Raw genomic sequence first — 15,000 nt, 5'->3', positions numbered from 1 at the left:
TCCCCCCCCCCCCCTGCTCCCCGGTGTGTAGAGGCCGTTGGTGCGTGAGCGTGACGGGGAGCTGCTGTACTTTGCGGACGTGTGCGCGGGTCCGGGGGGCTTCTCGGAGTACGTGCTGTGGAGGAGGGGCTGGCACGCCAAGGGCTTCGGCCTCACCCTGCGCGGCCCCAACGACTTCAAGCTGGAGGACTTCTTCGCCGCCTCCAGCGAGTTATTCGAGCCCTACTACGGTGGGTCAGGGGGATGGGAGGGGAGGGGAGATGGGAGGATGCGGGGAAATGAGGTTGGAGGAGGGGAGATTTGGGCAGAGAGGGGACAGGGTAGAGAGGTTTGGTATAGTTTAGAGATACAGTGTGGGAACAGGCCCTTTGGCCCACTGAGTCCAAGCTGACCAACGATTAGCACACACATTTGGGAGATTTTTAAAAAACATTTACACCAAGCCAATTAACCTACAAAGCTGCACGTCTTAAGGGCCTGTCCCACGTAGGGGATTTGAAGGCGACTGCTGGTGACTAGGCTGTCACCGACAGTTCGCCAGGGGTGTCGTGGGCATGATCGTGAGGAGTCTTCAAAGAATCGTAGTGGATCTCGTGTCGCTGAGAAAATTTCCCGATATAAATTTCTGTGCAACAGCTGGCTTGTGGCCAGGTATCGTAGCTTATTGCGGGCGCTGTCTGTCGCATGCTGTCCCCCGGTTTGCTAGGTTGTCGCAGATGCATTTAGAAGCACGTAATATTAAATTAAGTAAAGGCATTCGAAGATACCAGAAGATAGTTCTGTTTAACCAATTTATTTACCGTCAGGACATTTGACGGGTAGATTGGAGGCGCCAGTTTGACGGTCAGGTAAGCGCGGGGAATTTTGCGATGTTTAAGAAGACGGTGTAATCTCTTAGCCAGGTGCTAGTTTCACAAATATTGTATCGACCTGACTCGGCATTGTCGTGGTCATTGTCGGAGGGTAAAAGAACATTTCGGCAATCTGCTACGACTTTGACAGTCGCCTTAAAAATCACGTAACTGGGACAGGCCCTTTAGGAGTGTGGGAGGAAACCGGAGCACCCAGAGAAAACCCACGCAGGTCACAGGGAGAACGTACAAACTCCGTACAGACAGCACCCGTAGTCGGGATTGAACCCGGGTCTCTGGCGCTGTGAGGCGGCAACTCTACCGCTGTGCTGCCGTGCAGACACTGATGGGGAGATGGGGTGGGGTTGGGTGGGTGGCTGGCTGGGGGCTGGGGTAGGTGTAGGGTGGGGGAGGGTAGGCCGGGAGGTGGTCAGGGCCCGGTTCTCTTCCCCACTGACCCTGCTGGCAGCTGTGGGGTGGGGCTGAGCCGTGTCACCCATGGGTGGGGTGGGTGGGGGAGGGAGCTGGGATGGGGATCGAGGGTGTGGATGTCTGTCATCTGCCCCTCACTGACCGCCCTCCCCCCGACCATCTGTGAGGGGTTGGGGTGGGTGGGGAAGGGTGTGCCTGTCCACTGCAGCTCTCTCTGACACCCCCCCACGTCTGTCCGCAGGTGAGGGGGGGGGTGGACGGAGACGGGGACATCACCCGGCCGGAGAACATCAGCGAGTTCCGTCGCTTCGTGCTGGAGAACACCGAGCGCCGCGGCGTGCACTTCCTCATGGGTGACGGGGTGGGTGTGTGTCCTCAGAGTACCCCCCCCCTCGAACCCACACTCCCGTACCTCCACCTCCCTTGAACCCACACTACTGTACCCCCCCGTAACCCCCTCGAACCCACACTACTGTACCCCCCGTAACCCCCCTCGAACCCCACACTCCCGTACCTCCACCCCCCTCGAACCAACACTACTGCACCTCCAACCCCCTCGAACCTACACTTCCGTACCCCGTACCCCCCTCGAACCCACACTACCGCACCCCATCCCCCCTCGAACCCACACTACTGTAACCCCCTCGAACCCACACTACTGTACCCCCCGTAACCCCCTCGAACCCACACTACTGTACCTCCACCCCCCTTGAACCACACTACTGTAACCCCCATAACCCCTCGAACCCACACTACTGTAACCCCAGTAACCCCTCGAACCCACACTCCCATACCTCCACCCCCCTCGAACCCACACTACTGTAACCCCCGTAACCCCTCGAACCCACACTACTGTAACCCCAGTAACCCCCTCGAACCCACACTACTGTAACCCCCACCGAACCCACACTACTGTAACTCCCGTAACCCCCTCGAACCCACACTCCCGTACCTCCACCCCCCCGCACCCACACTACTGTACCCCCCGTAACCCCCTCGAACCCACACTCCCATACCTCCACCCCCCTCGAACCCACACTACTGTAACCCCAGTAACCCCCTCGAACCACACTACTGTAACCCCAGTAACCCCCTCGAACCCACACTCCATACCTCCACCCCCTCGAACCCACACTACTGTAACCCCAGTAACCCCCTCGAACCCACACTCCCATACCTCCACCCCCCTCGAACCCACACTACTGTAACCCCCGTAACCCCCTCGAACCCACACTCCCGTACCTCCACCCCCCTCGAACCCACACTCCCGTACCCCAGTAACCCCTCGAACCCACACTACTGTAACCCCCGTAACCCCCTCGAACCCACACTACTGTAACCCCAGTAACCCCTCGAACCCACACTACTGTAACCCCCCCTGAACCCACACTACTGTAACTCCCGTAACCCCCTCGAACCCACACTACTGTACCCCCCGTAACCCCCTCGAACCCACACTCCCATACCTCCACCCCCTCGAACCCACACTACTGTACCCCCCGTAACCCCCTCGAACCCACACTCCGTACCTCCACCCCCCTCGAACCCACACTACTGTAACCCCCTCGAACCCACACTCCCGTACCTCCACCCCCCTCGAACCCACACTACTGTACCCCCCGTATCCCCCTCGAACCCACACTACTGGAACCCCTCGAACCCACACTACTGTAACCCCCTCGAACCCACACTACCGCACCCCATCCCCCCCCGTAACCCCCCTCACTCCACACCCTGGAACCCCGTAACCCCCCTCTCCTCCACACTACCGCACCCCCTTAACCCTTACCCCCGCACCCCCACACTACTGTTCTCCCTCACCCCCACCTTGCCTTAACCCTCTCACCCCCACCCTGCTGTATCCCTTACCCCATAACCCACCTCACCCCACCCTGCCGTACCCCAATAAGCCCCTCACCCCACCCTGCCGTACCCCAATAAGTCCCTCACCCCCAACCTGCCGTAACCCCCTTACCCCCACCCTGCCATAACTCCCTTACCCCCACCCTGCTGCACCCCCATTCCCCCATAACCTCCTCACCCCCACACTGCCGTTACCCCATTCCCCCATAACCCCCTCACCCCCACCCTGCCCTAACCCCCTTACCCCCACCCTGCGTAACTCCCTTACCCCCACCCTGCTGCACCCCCATTCCCCCATAACCTCCTCACCCCCACCCTGCCGTAACCCCCTCACCCCCACCCTGCTGCACCCCCATAACCCCCACACTGCCACACGCACCCCTAGCCCACCTCCCCTCGGACTCCTCCCCTTCCATTGCCCCCACCCTCGCTGCCGTTGCCACCGTCCCCGCGCGGCCCCTGCGGTGGCCCGGTGCTGAGCGTGAGTGTGAGCGTGAGTGTGCGTGTAAATGTGTGCACAGGGGTTCTCGGTGGAGGGACAGGAGAACCTGCAGGAGATCCTCAGCAAACAGCTGCTGCTGTGCCAGGTGCTGGTGGCACTCAGCGTGGTACGCACAGGTAGGGCAACGCAGGGGCAGGGGTGGGGGGCAGTGACTGTGTACGCAGGGGCAGGGGATGGGGGGCAGTGACCGTGTACACAGGGATGGAGGGCAGTGATGGTGGTGTACACAGGGGCAGGGATGGGGGCAATGATCGTTTACACAGGGGCAGGGTTGGGGGGCAGTGATGGTGGTGTACACGGGATGGGGGGCAGTGATCGTGTACACAAGGGCAGGGGTGGGGGGCAGTGATGGTGGTGTACACAGGGATGGGGATGGGATATGGGGGCACAGGACAGGTGTGGGCTGGGGTGGCACTGGGTGAAGGGGTGAGTGTCGGCTTGGAGCGGCATGGAATGACGTATCGGAGGCTGGGGATGGGGGAGATTGGGGGGCATCGTGGGGTGCACGAGAGGGGTAGGGGTCGCACACACAGTCGGGCATGTTCCCAGTGGAGGTCCCTCTACAAGGGAGGTCCTCCCCCTTTACATCAGGAACCTGGGGTGGAGAGTGTTTACCATATATATTAATGATTTGGATGAAGGAATTAGAAGTAACACTAGCATGTTTGCGGATGACACAAAGCTGGGTGGCAGTGTGAACTGCGAAGAGGATGTTAGGAGGTTGCAGGGTGACTTGGACAGGTTGAGTGAGTGGGCAGATGCATGGCGGATGCAGTATAATGTAGATAAATGTAAGGTTATCCACTTTGGCGGCAAAAACAAGGAGGCAGATTATTATCTCAATGGTGTCAGATTAGGTAAAGGGGAAGTGCAACGAGACCTTGTGTCCTTGTACACCAGTCACTGAAAGTAAGTGTGCAGGTTCAGCAGGCAGTGAAGAAAGCTAATGGCATGTTGGCCTTCATAACGAGAGGATTTCAGTATAGAGTAAAGAGGTCCTTCTGCAGTTGTATAGGGGCCCTGGTGAGACCACATCTGGAGTATTGAGTGCAGTTTGGTCTCCTAATTTGGGGAAGGACATCCTTGTAATTGAGGCAGTGCAGCGTAGGTTCACGAGATTGATCCCTGGGATGGCGGGACTGGTCATATGAGGAAAGATTGGAAAAGACTGGGCTTGTTGTATTCACTGGAGTTTAGAAGGATGAGAGGGGATCTTATAGAAACATATAAAATGATAAAAGGACTGGACAAGCTAGATGCAGGAAAAATGTTCCCAGTGTTGGGGGAGTCCAGAACCAGGGGCCACAGTCTTAGAATAAAGGGGAGGACATTTAAACTGAGGTGAGAAGGAACTTTTTCACCCAGAGAGATGTGAATTTGTGGAAGACAAGTCACTGGATGGATTTAAGAGAGAGTTAGATAGAGCTCTCGGGCTGGTGGAATCAAGGGATATGGGGAGAAGGCAGGCACGGGTATTGATTGGGGATGATCAGCCATGATCATAATGAATGGTAATGCTGGCTCGAAGGGCCAAATGGCCTCCTCCTGCACCCATTGAATAAATAAATAAATAAATAAATGAATAAATGAATAAATAAATAGACAGATAAATAAATAAATAAATAGACGTATAATGGTTATTAAATAAAGTCCTTGGAAGGAAAAACTAAAACAAAAAAAAGCAGTTGGGCCACGGGGGGAAGATGGGTGGGGGTGTGGGTACACTGGGGTCAGGGCCAGGGGTGGGGGGGGCAGGGTGGGGGTGTGGGTGCATTGGGGGTCAGGGGTGGGGGGGTCAGGGTGGGGGTGTGGATGCACTGGGGGTCAGGGCCAGGGGTGGAGGGGTCAGGGTGGGGGTGTGGGTGCATTGGGGGTCAGGGGTGGGGGGGTCAGGGTGGGGGTGTGGGTGCACTGGGGTCAGGGCCAGGGGTGGGGGGGTCAGGGTGGGGGTGGGGGTACACTGGGGTCAGGGCCAGGGTTGGGGGGACAGGGTGGGGTTGGGGTTCACGTGTCTCCTTGCTCTACAGGGCGGTCACTTTTTGTGTAAGACCTTTGACCTGTTCACACCGTTCAGTGCGGCCTGGTCTACCTGCTCTTCCTCTGCTTCGACCGCATCTCGCTCTTCAAACCCATCACCAGCCGGCCCGCCAACTCAGAGCGGTCAGTATCTGCCCCGTCCCACCCCATTCCACCCTGTCCCACCGCCCCAACCCCACCCCAACCCCACCCCTGTCTCAACCCCCCAACCCACCCCATCCATACCCCCTCAACCCCAACCTCACCCCGTCCCTCTCCATCCCCATCCGTACCCCCTCAACCCCAACGCGGACGCGGTGGGGAGGGGTGGGGGTCAGGGACACGGTGGGGAGGTCCGGACGCAGTGGGAGGGGTCAGAACGCGGTGGGGAGGGGTGGGGGTCAGGGACACGGTGGGGAGGGCCGGACGCAGTGGGGAGGGGTCAGACGCGGTGGGGAGGGGTGGGGGTCAGGGACATGGTGGGGGGAGGGGTCAGGGACGCGGTGGGGAGGGCTGGAACGCAGTGGGGAGGGGTCAGATGCGGTGGGGAGGAGTGGGGTCAGGGACACGGTGGGGAGGGGGTCAGGGACACGGTGGGGAGGGGGTCAGGGACACGGTGGGGAGGGCTGGACGCGGTGGGGAGGGGTCAGATGCGGTGGGGAGGAGTGGGGGTCAGGGACACGGTGGGGAGGGGGTCAGGGACACGGTGGGGAGGCTGGACGCGGTGGGGAGGGGGTGGGGGGCAGTGGGGAGGGGTCAGACACCATGGGGAGGGGTGGGGGCAGGGGACGCGGTGGGGAGGGGCGGGACGCGGTGGGGAGGGGTCAGACGCGGTGGGGAGGAGTGGGGGTCAGGGACGCGGTGGGGAGGGGTGGGGGTCAGGGACGATGTGTCACACTCTCTACTCTTCCCCCAGGTACGTGGTGTGCCGGGGGCTGAGGGGAGGGGCGGACGCGGTGGGGGGAGGGGTCAGACGCCGTGGGGAGGGGTGGGAGTTCAGGGACACGGTGGGGGGAGGGGTCAGGGACGCGGTGGGGAGGGGGTCAGGGACGATGTGTCACACTCTCTCCTCTTCCCCCAGGTACGTGGTGTGCCGGGGGCTGAGGGGAGGGGGTCAGGGACACGGTGGGGAGGGGTCAGACGCGGTGGGGAGGGGTGGGGGTCAGGACGCGGTGGGGAGGGGGTCAGGGACGATGTGTCACACTCTCTACTCTTCCCCCAGGTACGTGGTGTGCCGGGGGCTGAGGGGAGGGCGGACGCGGTGCGTGATTACCTATTCAGCATCAACCAGAAGCTGAACCAGCTGAAGGACACGGAAGAGGACGTTACCACCCTCGTGCCCCCCGAACTGCTGCAAGCCCAGGACGCCTTCTGCAGCCACCTCCGCCACTCCAACGAGAGGTCCAGTCCCACCCTGACTCCCGCCCTCTGACCCCTGCCTCACCCTGACCTCCAAACCACACCCTGCCCCGCCCTCTGACCCCTTGCCTCACCCTGACCTCTCGCCTTCACACCTCCCCGACCCCGCCCTCTGACCCCTGCCTCATCATGGCCTCTGACCTTCACACCACCCTGACCCCTACCGGAACCCCGCCCTCTGACCCCTGCCTCACTCTGACCTCCACACCACCCTGACCCCAACCTGACCCCTGCCTCACCCTGGCCTCTGACCTTAACCCTGATCCCCGCCCTCTGACCCCTGCCTCACCATGGCCTCTGACCTTCACACCACCCCCACCCCTACACTGTTCCAGGTTCAGACCCCTCCTGCAGCCCCCTCTGCTGGTCCAACGAGAGATAAGTGTCCGCAGTGTCTGACCCCCAACCCCGTTCATTGCCCCATCCCCCCCCAGTTTCCACGGCCCCTCCGACCCCCGGCCCCTGCAGCCCCCTCTTCCCACCCTCTACTCCGAGTCCCTCCCCTCCCCAACCACCCCTCCCTGATGGCCTCCAATCCCCAACTCTCCCTGTACCCCCTCTCCTCCGATCCTTCCTTCCTTCCCCATGGCCCCCAGTGTCCCCCAGTGTCCCCCCCTCCCCACTCTCACTCTCACACGCTCTCTTCCAGCCACGCTCTGCAGCAGGTCAAGGCTCTGGCGAAGATTCACTCCTTCATCCGTGATCCGTGAGTACCATGCTCTCTCCTCCGCACCCAACCCCTCGGCCCTCAACCCTGACCCCTGTCCCGGCTCCCAGACCCCTGACCCCAGCTTCCTGACCCCTGCCCAGGTTCCCTGACCTTTGACTCCTGGCCCAGCTCCCTGCCCTGACCCCTGACACTGGCCCCCTGACCCCTGCCCCTTGAGCCACTGCCTGTTAGCGAACGGTGTGGAGAGCAGCTGCTGCCCAACGGCAGGCCCTTCAGCCCATCGTGTCCGTGCCCGCGTTCTGTACCCACCCCTCCCGCTCTGTGTCGATGGGTCACAGACCTGGTCCGGTGAACCACCATGACCCCTCAGGCAGTGGATCCCCATTCCACCCCCCCCCCCCCCCGGGGGAAAGCATCCACTCACATCCCCGAAACCCTCCCACAACCCACCTTCAACTCCCTCAATGCCCCCTGAGGAATGCCCTCCTCCTCCTCAAGTCCCGTGCCCCCTGTCCTGAGGCTGTGCCCCTGGTGGTGGGCACTGTAGACGGTTCCTGCTGCCCTTGGGCCTCTCTCTGTCTCTCTGTCCCTCTCCCAGCCTCCACCGCGTGTTGTTTCCACTCATCTGACCCCAGGCAGGCAGGGAGGGGTCTCCGGTGGGGGGGGGGGGGGGGGGGTGAGGGGGGGATGTCGTGGGTGAGCCCTGAGCCTGTCGTCTGTCCACAGGAACCTCAACGAACTACGACAGGCCGACATACGCAAGGAGTGCCTGAAGCTGTGGGCGGTGAGACACCCCCATCCCACCCTCACCCCCATCCCATTCCCAGCAACAACCCCTCCCCGACTCCGACAATTACCCCATCCGGATCCCGGGAGTGACCCCTCTCGACCCCGGGAATGACCCCTCCTCGACCCCGGCAATGACCCCTCCTCGACCCCGGCAACGACCCAACCCTGGGAACGACCCCGCAACGACACCTCCCAACCCCGGTAACGACCCATCCCCGACCCTGGCAACAACCCCTCCCCGGCCCCGGCAATGACCTCTCCCCGACCACGGCAACGACCCGACCCTGGGAACGACCCGGCAACGACCCCATCTCGACCCCGACAATGACCCTCCCTGACCCTGGGAACGACCCGACCCTGGGAACGACCCCTCCCTGACCCCGGCAAGGACCCACATATACCACTCAAGGATCAAGAGGGGGAACTTGTGCGTGGAATGTGCGGGTGGAGATGAGTTCCTAAACAATGACTGTACATCTGTTTCACCAAGGAGAGGGACATGAGGAAACTGAGATTGGTGTGGAGAATACTAGTACAGTGTGCAAGGACAGTGTCATGTTAAGAAGGTGTTGGAGCTCTTGAAGAGCATTAAGGTGGACAAAGGTGCTGACCGGCCGGCGATCCTCACACACTAACACTGTCCCACACACACTGGGGACTAATTGGCCAATAGACCTGGGCTCCTTTGGAGTGTGGTAGGAAACCAAGCTGCATCTCTCAACTAAACTAAACTAAGAACAGGTGACAGCTGCTCCCTCACAGATCCTGGCTACAGGCGCTGTCTGTCTGTCTGTACCGAGTTTCTACCTTCTCCCTACGACCCGCGTGGGTTTTCTCCGGGTGCTCCGGCTTCCTCCCACACTCCAGAGACGTGCAGGTCTGTGGGTTGATTGGCTTTGGTAAAATGGTGAATTGTCCCTAGTGTGTGTGTGTGTGTGTGTGTGTGTGTGGGGTGGAGATAGTGTGCGGGGCTGGCGCAGAAATCCAAAGGGCCTGTTTCTGCGCTGTATCTCAGTTTAAGAATAAGGGGTAGGCCATTTAGAACTGAGATGAGGAAAAACTTTTTCAGTCAGAGAGTTGTGAATCTGTGGAATTCTCTGCCTCAGAAGGCAGTGGAGGCCAATTCTCTGAATGCATTCAAGAGAGAGCTGGATAGAGCTCTTAAGGATAGCGGAGTCAGGGGATATGGGGAGAAGGCAGGAACGGGGTACTGATTGAGAATGATCAGCCATGATCACATTGAATGGCGGTGCTGGCTCGAAGGGCCGAATGGCCTACTCCTGCACCTATTGTCTATTGTCCCTGACCCTGGCAATGGCCCCTCCTTGACCCCGGCAACGACCCGACCCTGGAATGACCCCTCCTCGACCCCGGCATTGACCCGACCCCGGCAACGACCCCTCCCCGACCCTGGCAATGACCTCTCCCCGACCCCGGCAACGACCCGACCCTGGAAACGACCCCTCCCCGACCCCGGCAACGACCCCCACCCCGACCCCGGCAACGACCCCTCCCCAACACCGGGAACGACCCCTCCTCGACCCCAGCAACGACCCCTCCCTGACCCGGCAACGACCCCTCCCCGACCCAGCAATGACTTCTCCCCGACCACGGCAACGACCCCAGCAACGACCCGACCCCGGGAACGACCCCTCCCCGACCCGGCAACGACTTCTCCCCGACCACGGCAACGACCCCACCCTGGGAATGACCCCTCCCGACCCGGCAACGATCCCTCCCCGACCCCGGTAACAACCCCTCCCCGACACCGGGAACGACCCCAGCATCGACCCGGCAACGACCCCGCCCCAACTCCACTCTGACCCCCAGTAAAGACCGTACACCGACAACTTCTCCCGACCCTGTGAATGACCCCTCCGTGACCCAGGACAACCCCTCCCCTTCCTGACCCTCTGATTGACCTCGGGGCGGGCTGCTCACTGACCCCAGACTCTGCCATCCCCAGTGACGGCTGTGTGTTGTCCACAGATACCAGACAAGGCCCGGGTCACGCCCGCCTCCTCAGACCCACGCACCCGCTTCCTGCAGCTCATCCAGGTGAGGCTCACCCACAGGGTGCTCACCACAGGGTGGCACCCACCCACCCCAACACCCAACACCCCACCCTCCCACACCCAACACCCCACCCTCCCACACCCACGCCGCACCCCCACCCCAACACCCCACCCCACCCTCCCACACCACCCGCACCCCCACCCCACCATCCCACACCCGCCTGCACCCACACCCCAATACCCCACCCACCCTCGCACACCCACCCGCACCCCCACCCCACCACCCACACCCCACCCTCCACACCCCACCCCACCCCACCCTCCACACCCACCCGCACCCCCACCCCAACCCCCCACCCCACCCTCCCAAACCCACCCGCACCCCACCCCACCCACCCTCCCACACCCCCACCCCACCCCCCACCCCACCCCCTCACCCCCACACCAACACCCACCCCACCCTCCACACCCACCCGCACCCCCACCCCACCATCCCACACCCGCCTGCACCCACACCCCAATACCCCACCCCACCCTCGCACACCCACCCGCACCCCACCCCACCCACCACACCCCACCCTCCCACACCCCCACCCCACCCCACCCTCCCACACCCACCCGCACCCCCACCCCAACACCCCACCCCACCCTCCCACACCCACCCGCACCCCCACCCCACCCACCCACACCCACCCTCCCACACCCCCACCCCACCCCACCCACCCGCACCCCCACACCAACACCCCACCCCACCCTCCCCACACCCACACCGCACCCCACCCACCATCCCACACCCGCCTGCACCCACACCCCAATACCCCACCCCACCCTCCCACACCCACCCGCACCCCCACCCCACCCACCCACACCCCACACCCCCACCCACCCCACCCTCCCACCCCACCCGCACCCCAACACCCCACCCCACCCCCACCCTCCCACACCCGCCCTCCCCCCACCCCAACACCCCACCCTCCCACACCCCCACCCTCCACACCCCCACCCACCCCACCCTCCCACACCCACCCGCACCCCCACCCCACCCACCACAACCCCCACCCTCCCCCCACCCCACAACCCCACCCCACCCTCCACACCCAACACCCCACCCCACCCTCCCACACCCACCCGCACCCCCACCCCAACACCCACACCCCACCATCCCACACCCGCCTGCACCCACACCCCAATACCCCACCCCACCCTCCCACACCCACCCGCACCCCCACCCCACCCACCCACACCCCACCCTCCCACACCCCCACCCACCCCACCCTCCCACACCCACCCGCACCCCCACCCCAACACCCCACCCCACCCTCCCACACCCCCACCCTCCCACACCCGCCCTCCCCCCACCCCAACACCCCACCCCACCCTCCCACACCCCCACCCTCCCACACCCCCACCCACCCCACCCTCCCACACCCACCCGCACCCTCACCCCACCCACCCACACCCCCACCCTCCCCCCAGCCCAACACCCCACCCCACCCTCCCACACCCCACCCCACCCTCCCACACCCCACCCCACCCACCCACACCCCCACCCCACCCCACCCTCCCACACCCCACCCTCCCGCACCCCCACCCTCCCACACCTTGCCCTCCCCCCACACCTGCCCTCCCCCCACCCCAACACCCACACCCCACCCTCCCACACCCCCACCCCACGCTCCCACACCCCCACCCTCCCACCCCCCCACCCCACCCTCCCACACCCCCACCCCACCCTCCCACACCCCCACCCCCACCCGCACCCTCGCACACCCCTCCCCCACCCCACCCTCCCACACCCCCACCCCACCCTCCCACACCCCCACCCTCCCACACCCCACCCTCCCCACACCCCCACCCCACCCTCCCACACCCCCACCCCCACCCTCCCACACCCCCACCCACACCCTCCCACACCCCACCCCACCCTCCCACACCCCACCCTCCCACATCCCCACCCTCCCACACCTCCACCCCCACCCCCACTCTCCCGCACTCACACCCCACCCTCCCGCACCCACACCCCACCCTCCCACACCCCCACCCCACCCTCCCACACCCCCACCCCACCCACCCCCACCCTCCCGCACCCCACCCACACCCACCCCCACCCTCCCACACCCCCACCCCACCCACCCCCACCCTCCCGCACCCCACCCACCCCCCACCCCACCCTCCAGCACCCCACACCCACCCCACACCCCCCCCCATGCCCACCATCACCCCACCCACGCACAGCATCCCCCCACCTGCACCCCTTCACCACCCATCCCAGACCCTTTTTCCACCCCTCCCCACTCACCCCTCCCCCCCCCCCTGGCGGGAGGTTGAGGGCGTGGCCGTTCTGCCCCCCACACTGCTGTCTCCCCGTGTGTGTCCCCAGGGTAAAGAGGTGGAGTCGTTCAGCTCTCGGCCCACGCTGCTGTCGCCGGACACCATCGACCGCATCGCCCACGTGCTGGACTACCGCTGCATGGTGGCGGGGGGCGAGCAGTACTTCCTGCTGGGGGCAGGGGTGAGTGGGCCGCGGGACCGCGGGGGCAGCCGAGGGTCACCACCGGGTCAGCGGAGGGTCACCATGGGGTCAGCGGAGGGTCACCACGGGGTCAGCGGAGGGTCACCACGGGGTCAGCGGAGGGTCACCACGGGGTCAGCAGAGGGGCATCACAGGGTCAGCAGAGGTTCATGACCTCTCCCCAGGTCATCACAGGGTAAGCGGAGGGTCATGACCTCTCCCCAGGTCACTACAGGGTCAGCGGAGGGTCACCACGGGGTCAGCGGAGGGGCATCACAGGGTCAGCAGAGGGTCATGACCTCTCCCCTGGTCCCTGGCAGGTCTAGCAGTGGGTCACGACCCCTCCCCCGGGTCACCACGGGGTCAGCGGGGATGGGGTGGGGTGGAGCTGAGCTACCCCCTTGACCCACAACCGTTCCTCTGTAGGGGGGGGGGTGGGGGGGGGGGATTGTAGTGATGGTGGGCTGTCGTTGACATGGAGCTGTACGGCATGGGAACAGGCCCTTCGGCCCACCTTGGCCATGCTGAGTTGATGCCATTCTAGGGGGAAGGGACAGGGAATGGATGGGTGGGGAATGGAGGGGAGGGGAATGGAGGGGAGGGAATGGAGGGGAGGCGTGAGGGGAGGGGAGCGGGGGTGAGGGGAGGAGAATGGAGGGGAGGGGAATGGAGGGGAGGCGTGAGGGGAGGGGAGCGGGGGTGAGGGGAGGGAATGGAGGGGAGGGAATGGAGGGGAGGGGAATGGAGGGGAGGCGTGAGGGGAGGGGAGCGGGGGTGAGGGGAGGGGAATGGAGGGGAGGGGAATGGAGGGGAGGCGTGAGGGGAGGGGAGCGGGGGTGAGGGGAGGGGAATGGAGGGGAGGGGAATGGGGGGAGGCGTGAGGGGAGGGGAATGGAGGGGAGCGGGGGTGAGGGGAGGGGAATGGAGGGGAGGCCGGTGGACGGGGGTGAGGGGAGGGGAGGGGAGCGGGGGTGAGGGGAGGGGAATGGAGGGGAAGCCGGTGGACGGGGGTGGGGGGAGGGGAGGGGAGGGGAGGTGAGGGGAGGGGACGGAGGGGAGGGGAGGGAGGGGGCGGGGGTGAGGGGGGGGAGGGGAGGGGAGCGGGGGTGAGGGGAGGGGGAGGGGAGGGGAGGGGAGGGGAGGGGAGGGGAGGGGAGGGGAGCGGGGTTGAGGGGGGAGGGAGGGGAGGGGAGGGGAGGGGAGGGGAGCGGGGTGAGGGGGGGGAGGGGAGGGGAGCGGGGGTGAGGGGAGGGGAGGGGAGGGGAGGGGAGGGGAGGGGAACAGGCCCATCCTGATGCTCTCTCCCCACCCTCAGAAGTCGCAGATCTCCCTGTGGGACGGGGAGATGCCGATGAGATGGAGGAAGCTGGAGAACTTCAAGACGGAGCTGCCCAGGGGAGTCACTGCTCCTGGTGGAGATCATCCAGGAGCTGAAGGGAGAGGTGTGGGGGGGACGGGGGGAGAGGGGGGGACGGGGGTGAGGGGAGGGGGGAAGGGGGAGGGAATGAGGATGTTCAGGCAGGTTCAGGGGTGGTTGGAGGGGTGTGTGAGGGGGCAGGGTGTGTGTGAGGGGGTGGGTGGAGGGTGTGTGAGGGGGGCAGGGTGTGTGTGAGGGGGTGGGTGGAGGGGTGTGTGAGGGGGGTGGGTGGAGGGGTGTGTGAGGGGGTGGTTGGAGGGCTGTGGGGCGGAGGTGAGGGTCGGGGATGTGGGGGCAACTGACGGACTCCCCCTACCCAGGGCAAGGCGAGGTGGTACAGTGGAGGGGGGGGGTACAGTGAGGGGGTAAATGAGGGGGTACAGTGAGGGGGTACAGTTGGTGGATACAGTGAGGGGGTATAAGAAATTAACTGCAGATGCTGGTACAAATCGAAGGTATTTATTCACAAAATGCTGGAGTAACTCAGCAGGGTCAGGCAGCATCTCAGGAGAGA

At 64.1% G+C, this 15,000-nt stretch overlaps 1 protein-coding gene across 1 annotated transcript in view; it reads left to right on the top strand.

Annotated features, from left to right (window-relative positions):
- The window catches only part of cmtr1 (cap methyltransferase 1), a 35,145-nt gene that overhangs the window by 16,824 nt on the left and 3,321 nt on the right, over positions 1-15,000 (top strand). Inside the window, 13 exon segments of the mRNA XM_078399954.1 lie at positions 32-234; positions 1,530-1,644; positions 3,668-3,765; positions 5,678-5,721; positions 5,724-5,808; positions 6,887-6,915; positions 6,918-7,065; positions 7,733-7,789; positions 8,480-8,537; positions 10,532-10,600; positions 12,938-13,069; positions 14,385-14,465; positions 14,467-14,513. Coding sequence (XP_078256080.1) covers positions 32-234; positions 1,530-1,644; positions 3,668-3,765; positions 5,678-5,721; positions 5,724-5,808; positions 6,887-6,915; positions 6,918-7,065; positions 7,733-7,789; positions 8,480-8,537; positions 10,532-10,600; positions 12,938-13,069; positions 14,385-14,465; positions 14,467-14,513 — 1,166 coding nt within the window.

The sequence above is a fragment of the Rhinoraja longicauda genome, chromosome 5 (genome assembly GCF_053455715.1).
Source record: "Rhinoraja longicauda isolate Sanriku21f chromosome 5, sRhiLon1.1, whole genome shotgun sequence".
NCBI lineage: Eukaryota > Metazoa > Chordata > Chondrichthyes > Rajiformes > Arhynchobatidae > Rhinoraja > Rhinoraja longicauda.
The sequence above is the reverse complement of the archived record's forward strand: the minus strand, read 5'-3'. Positions and strand labels throughout refer to the sequence as shown.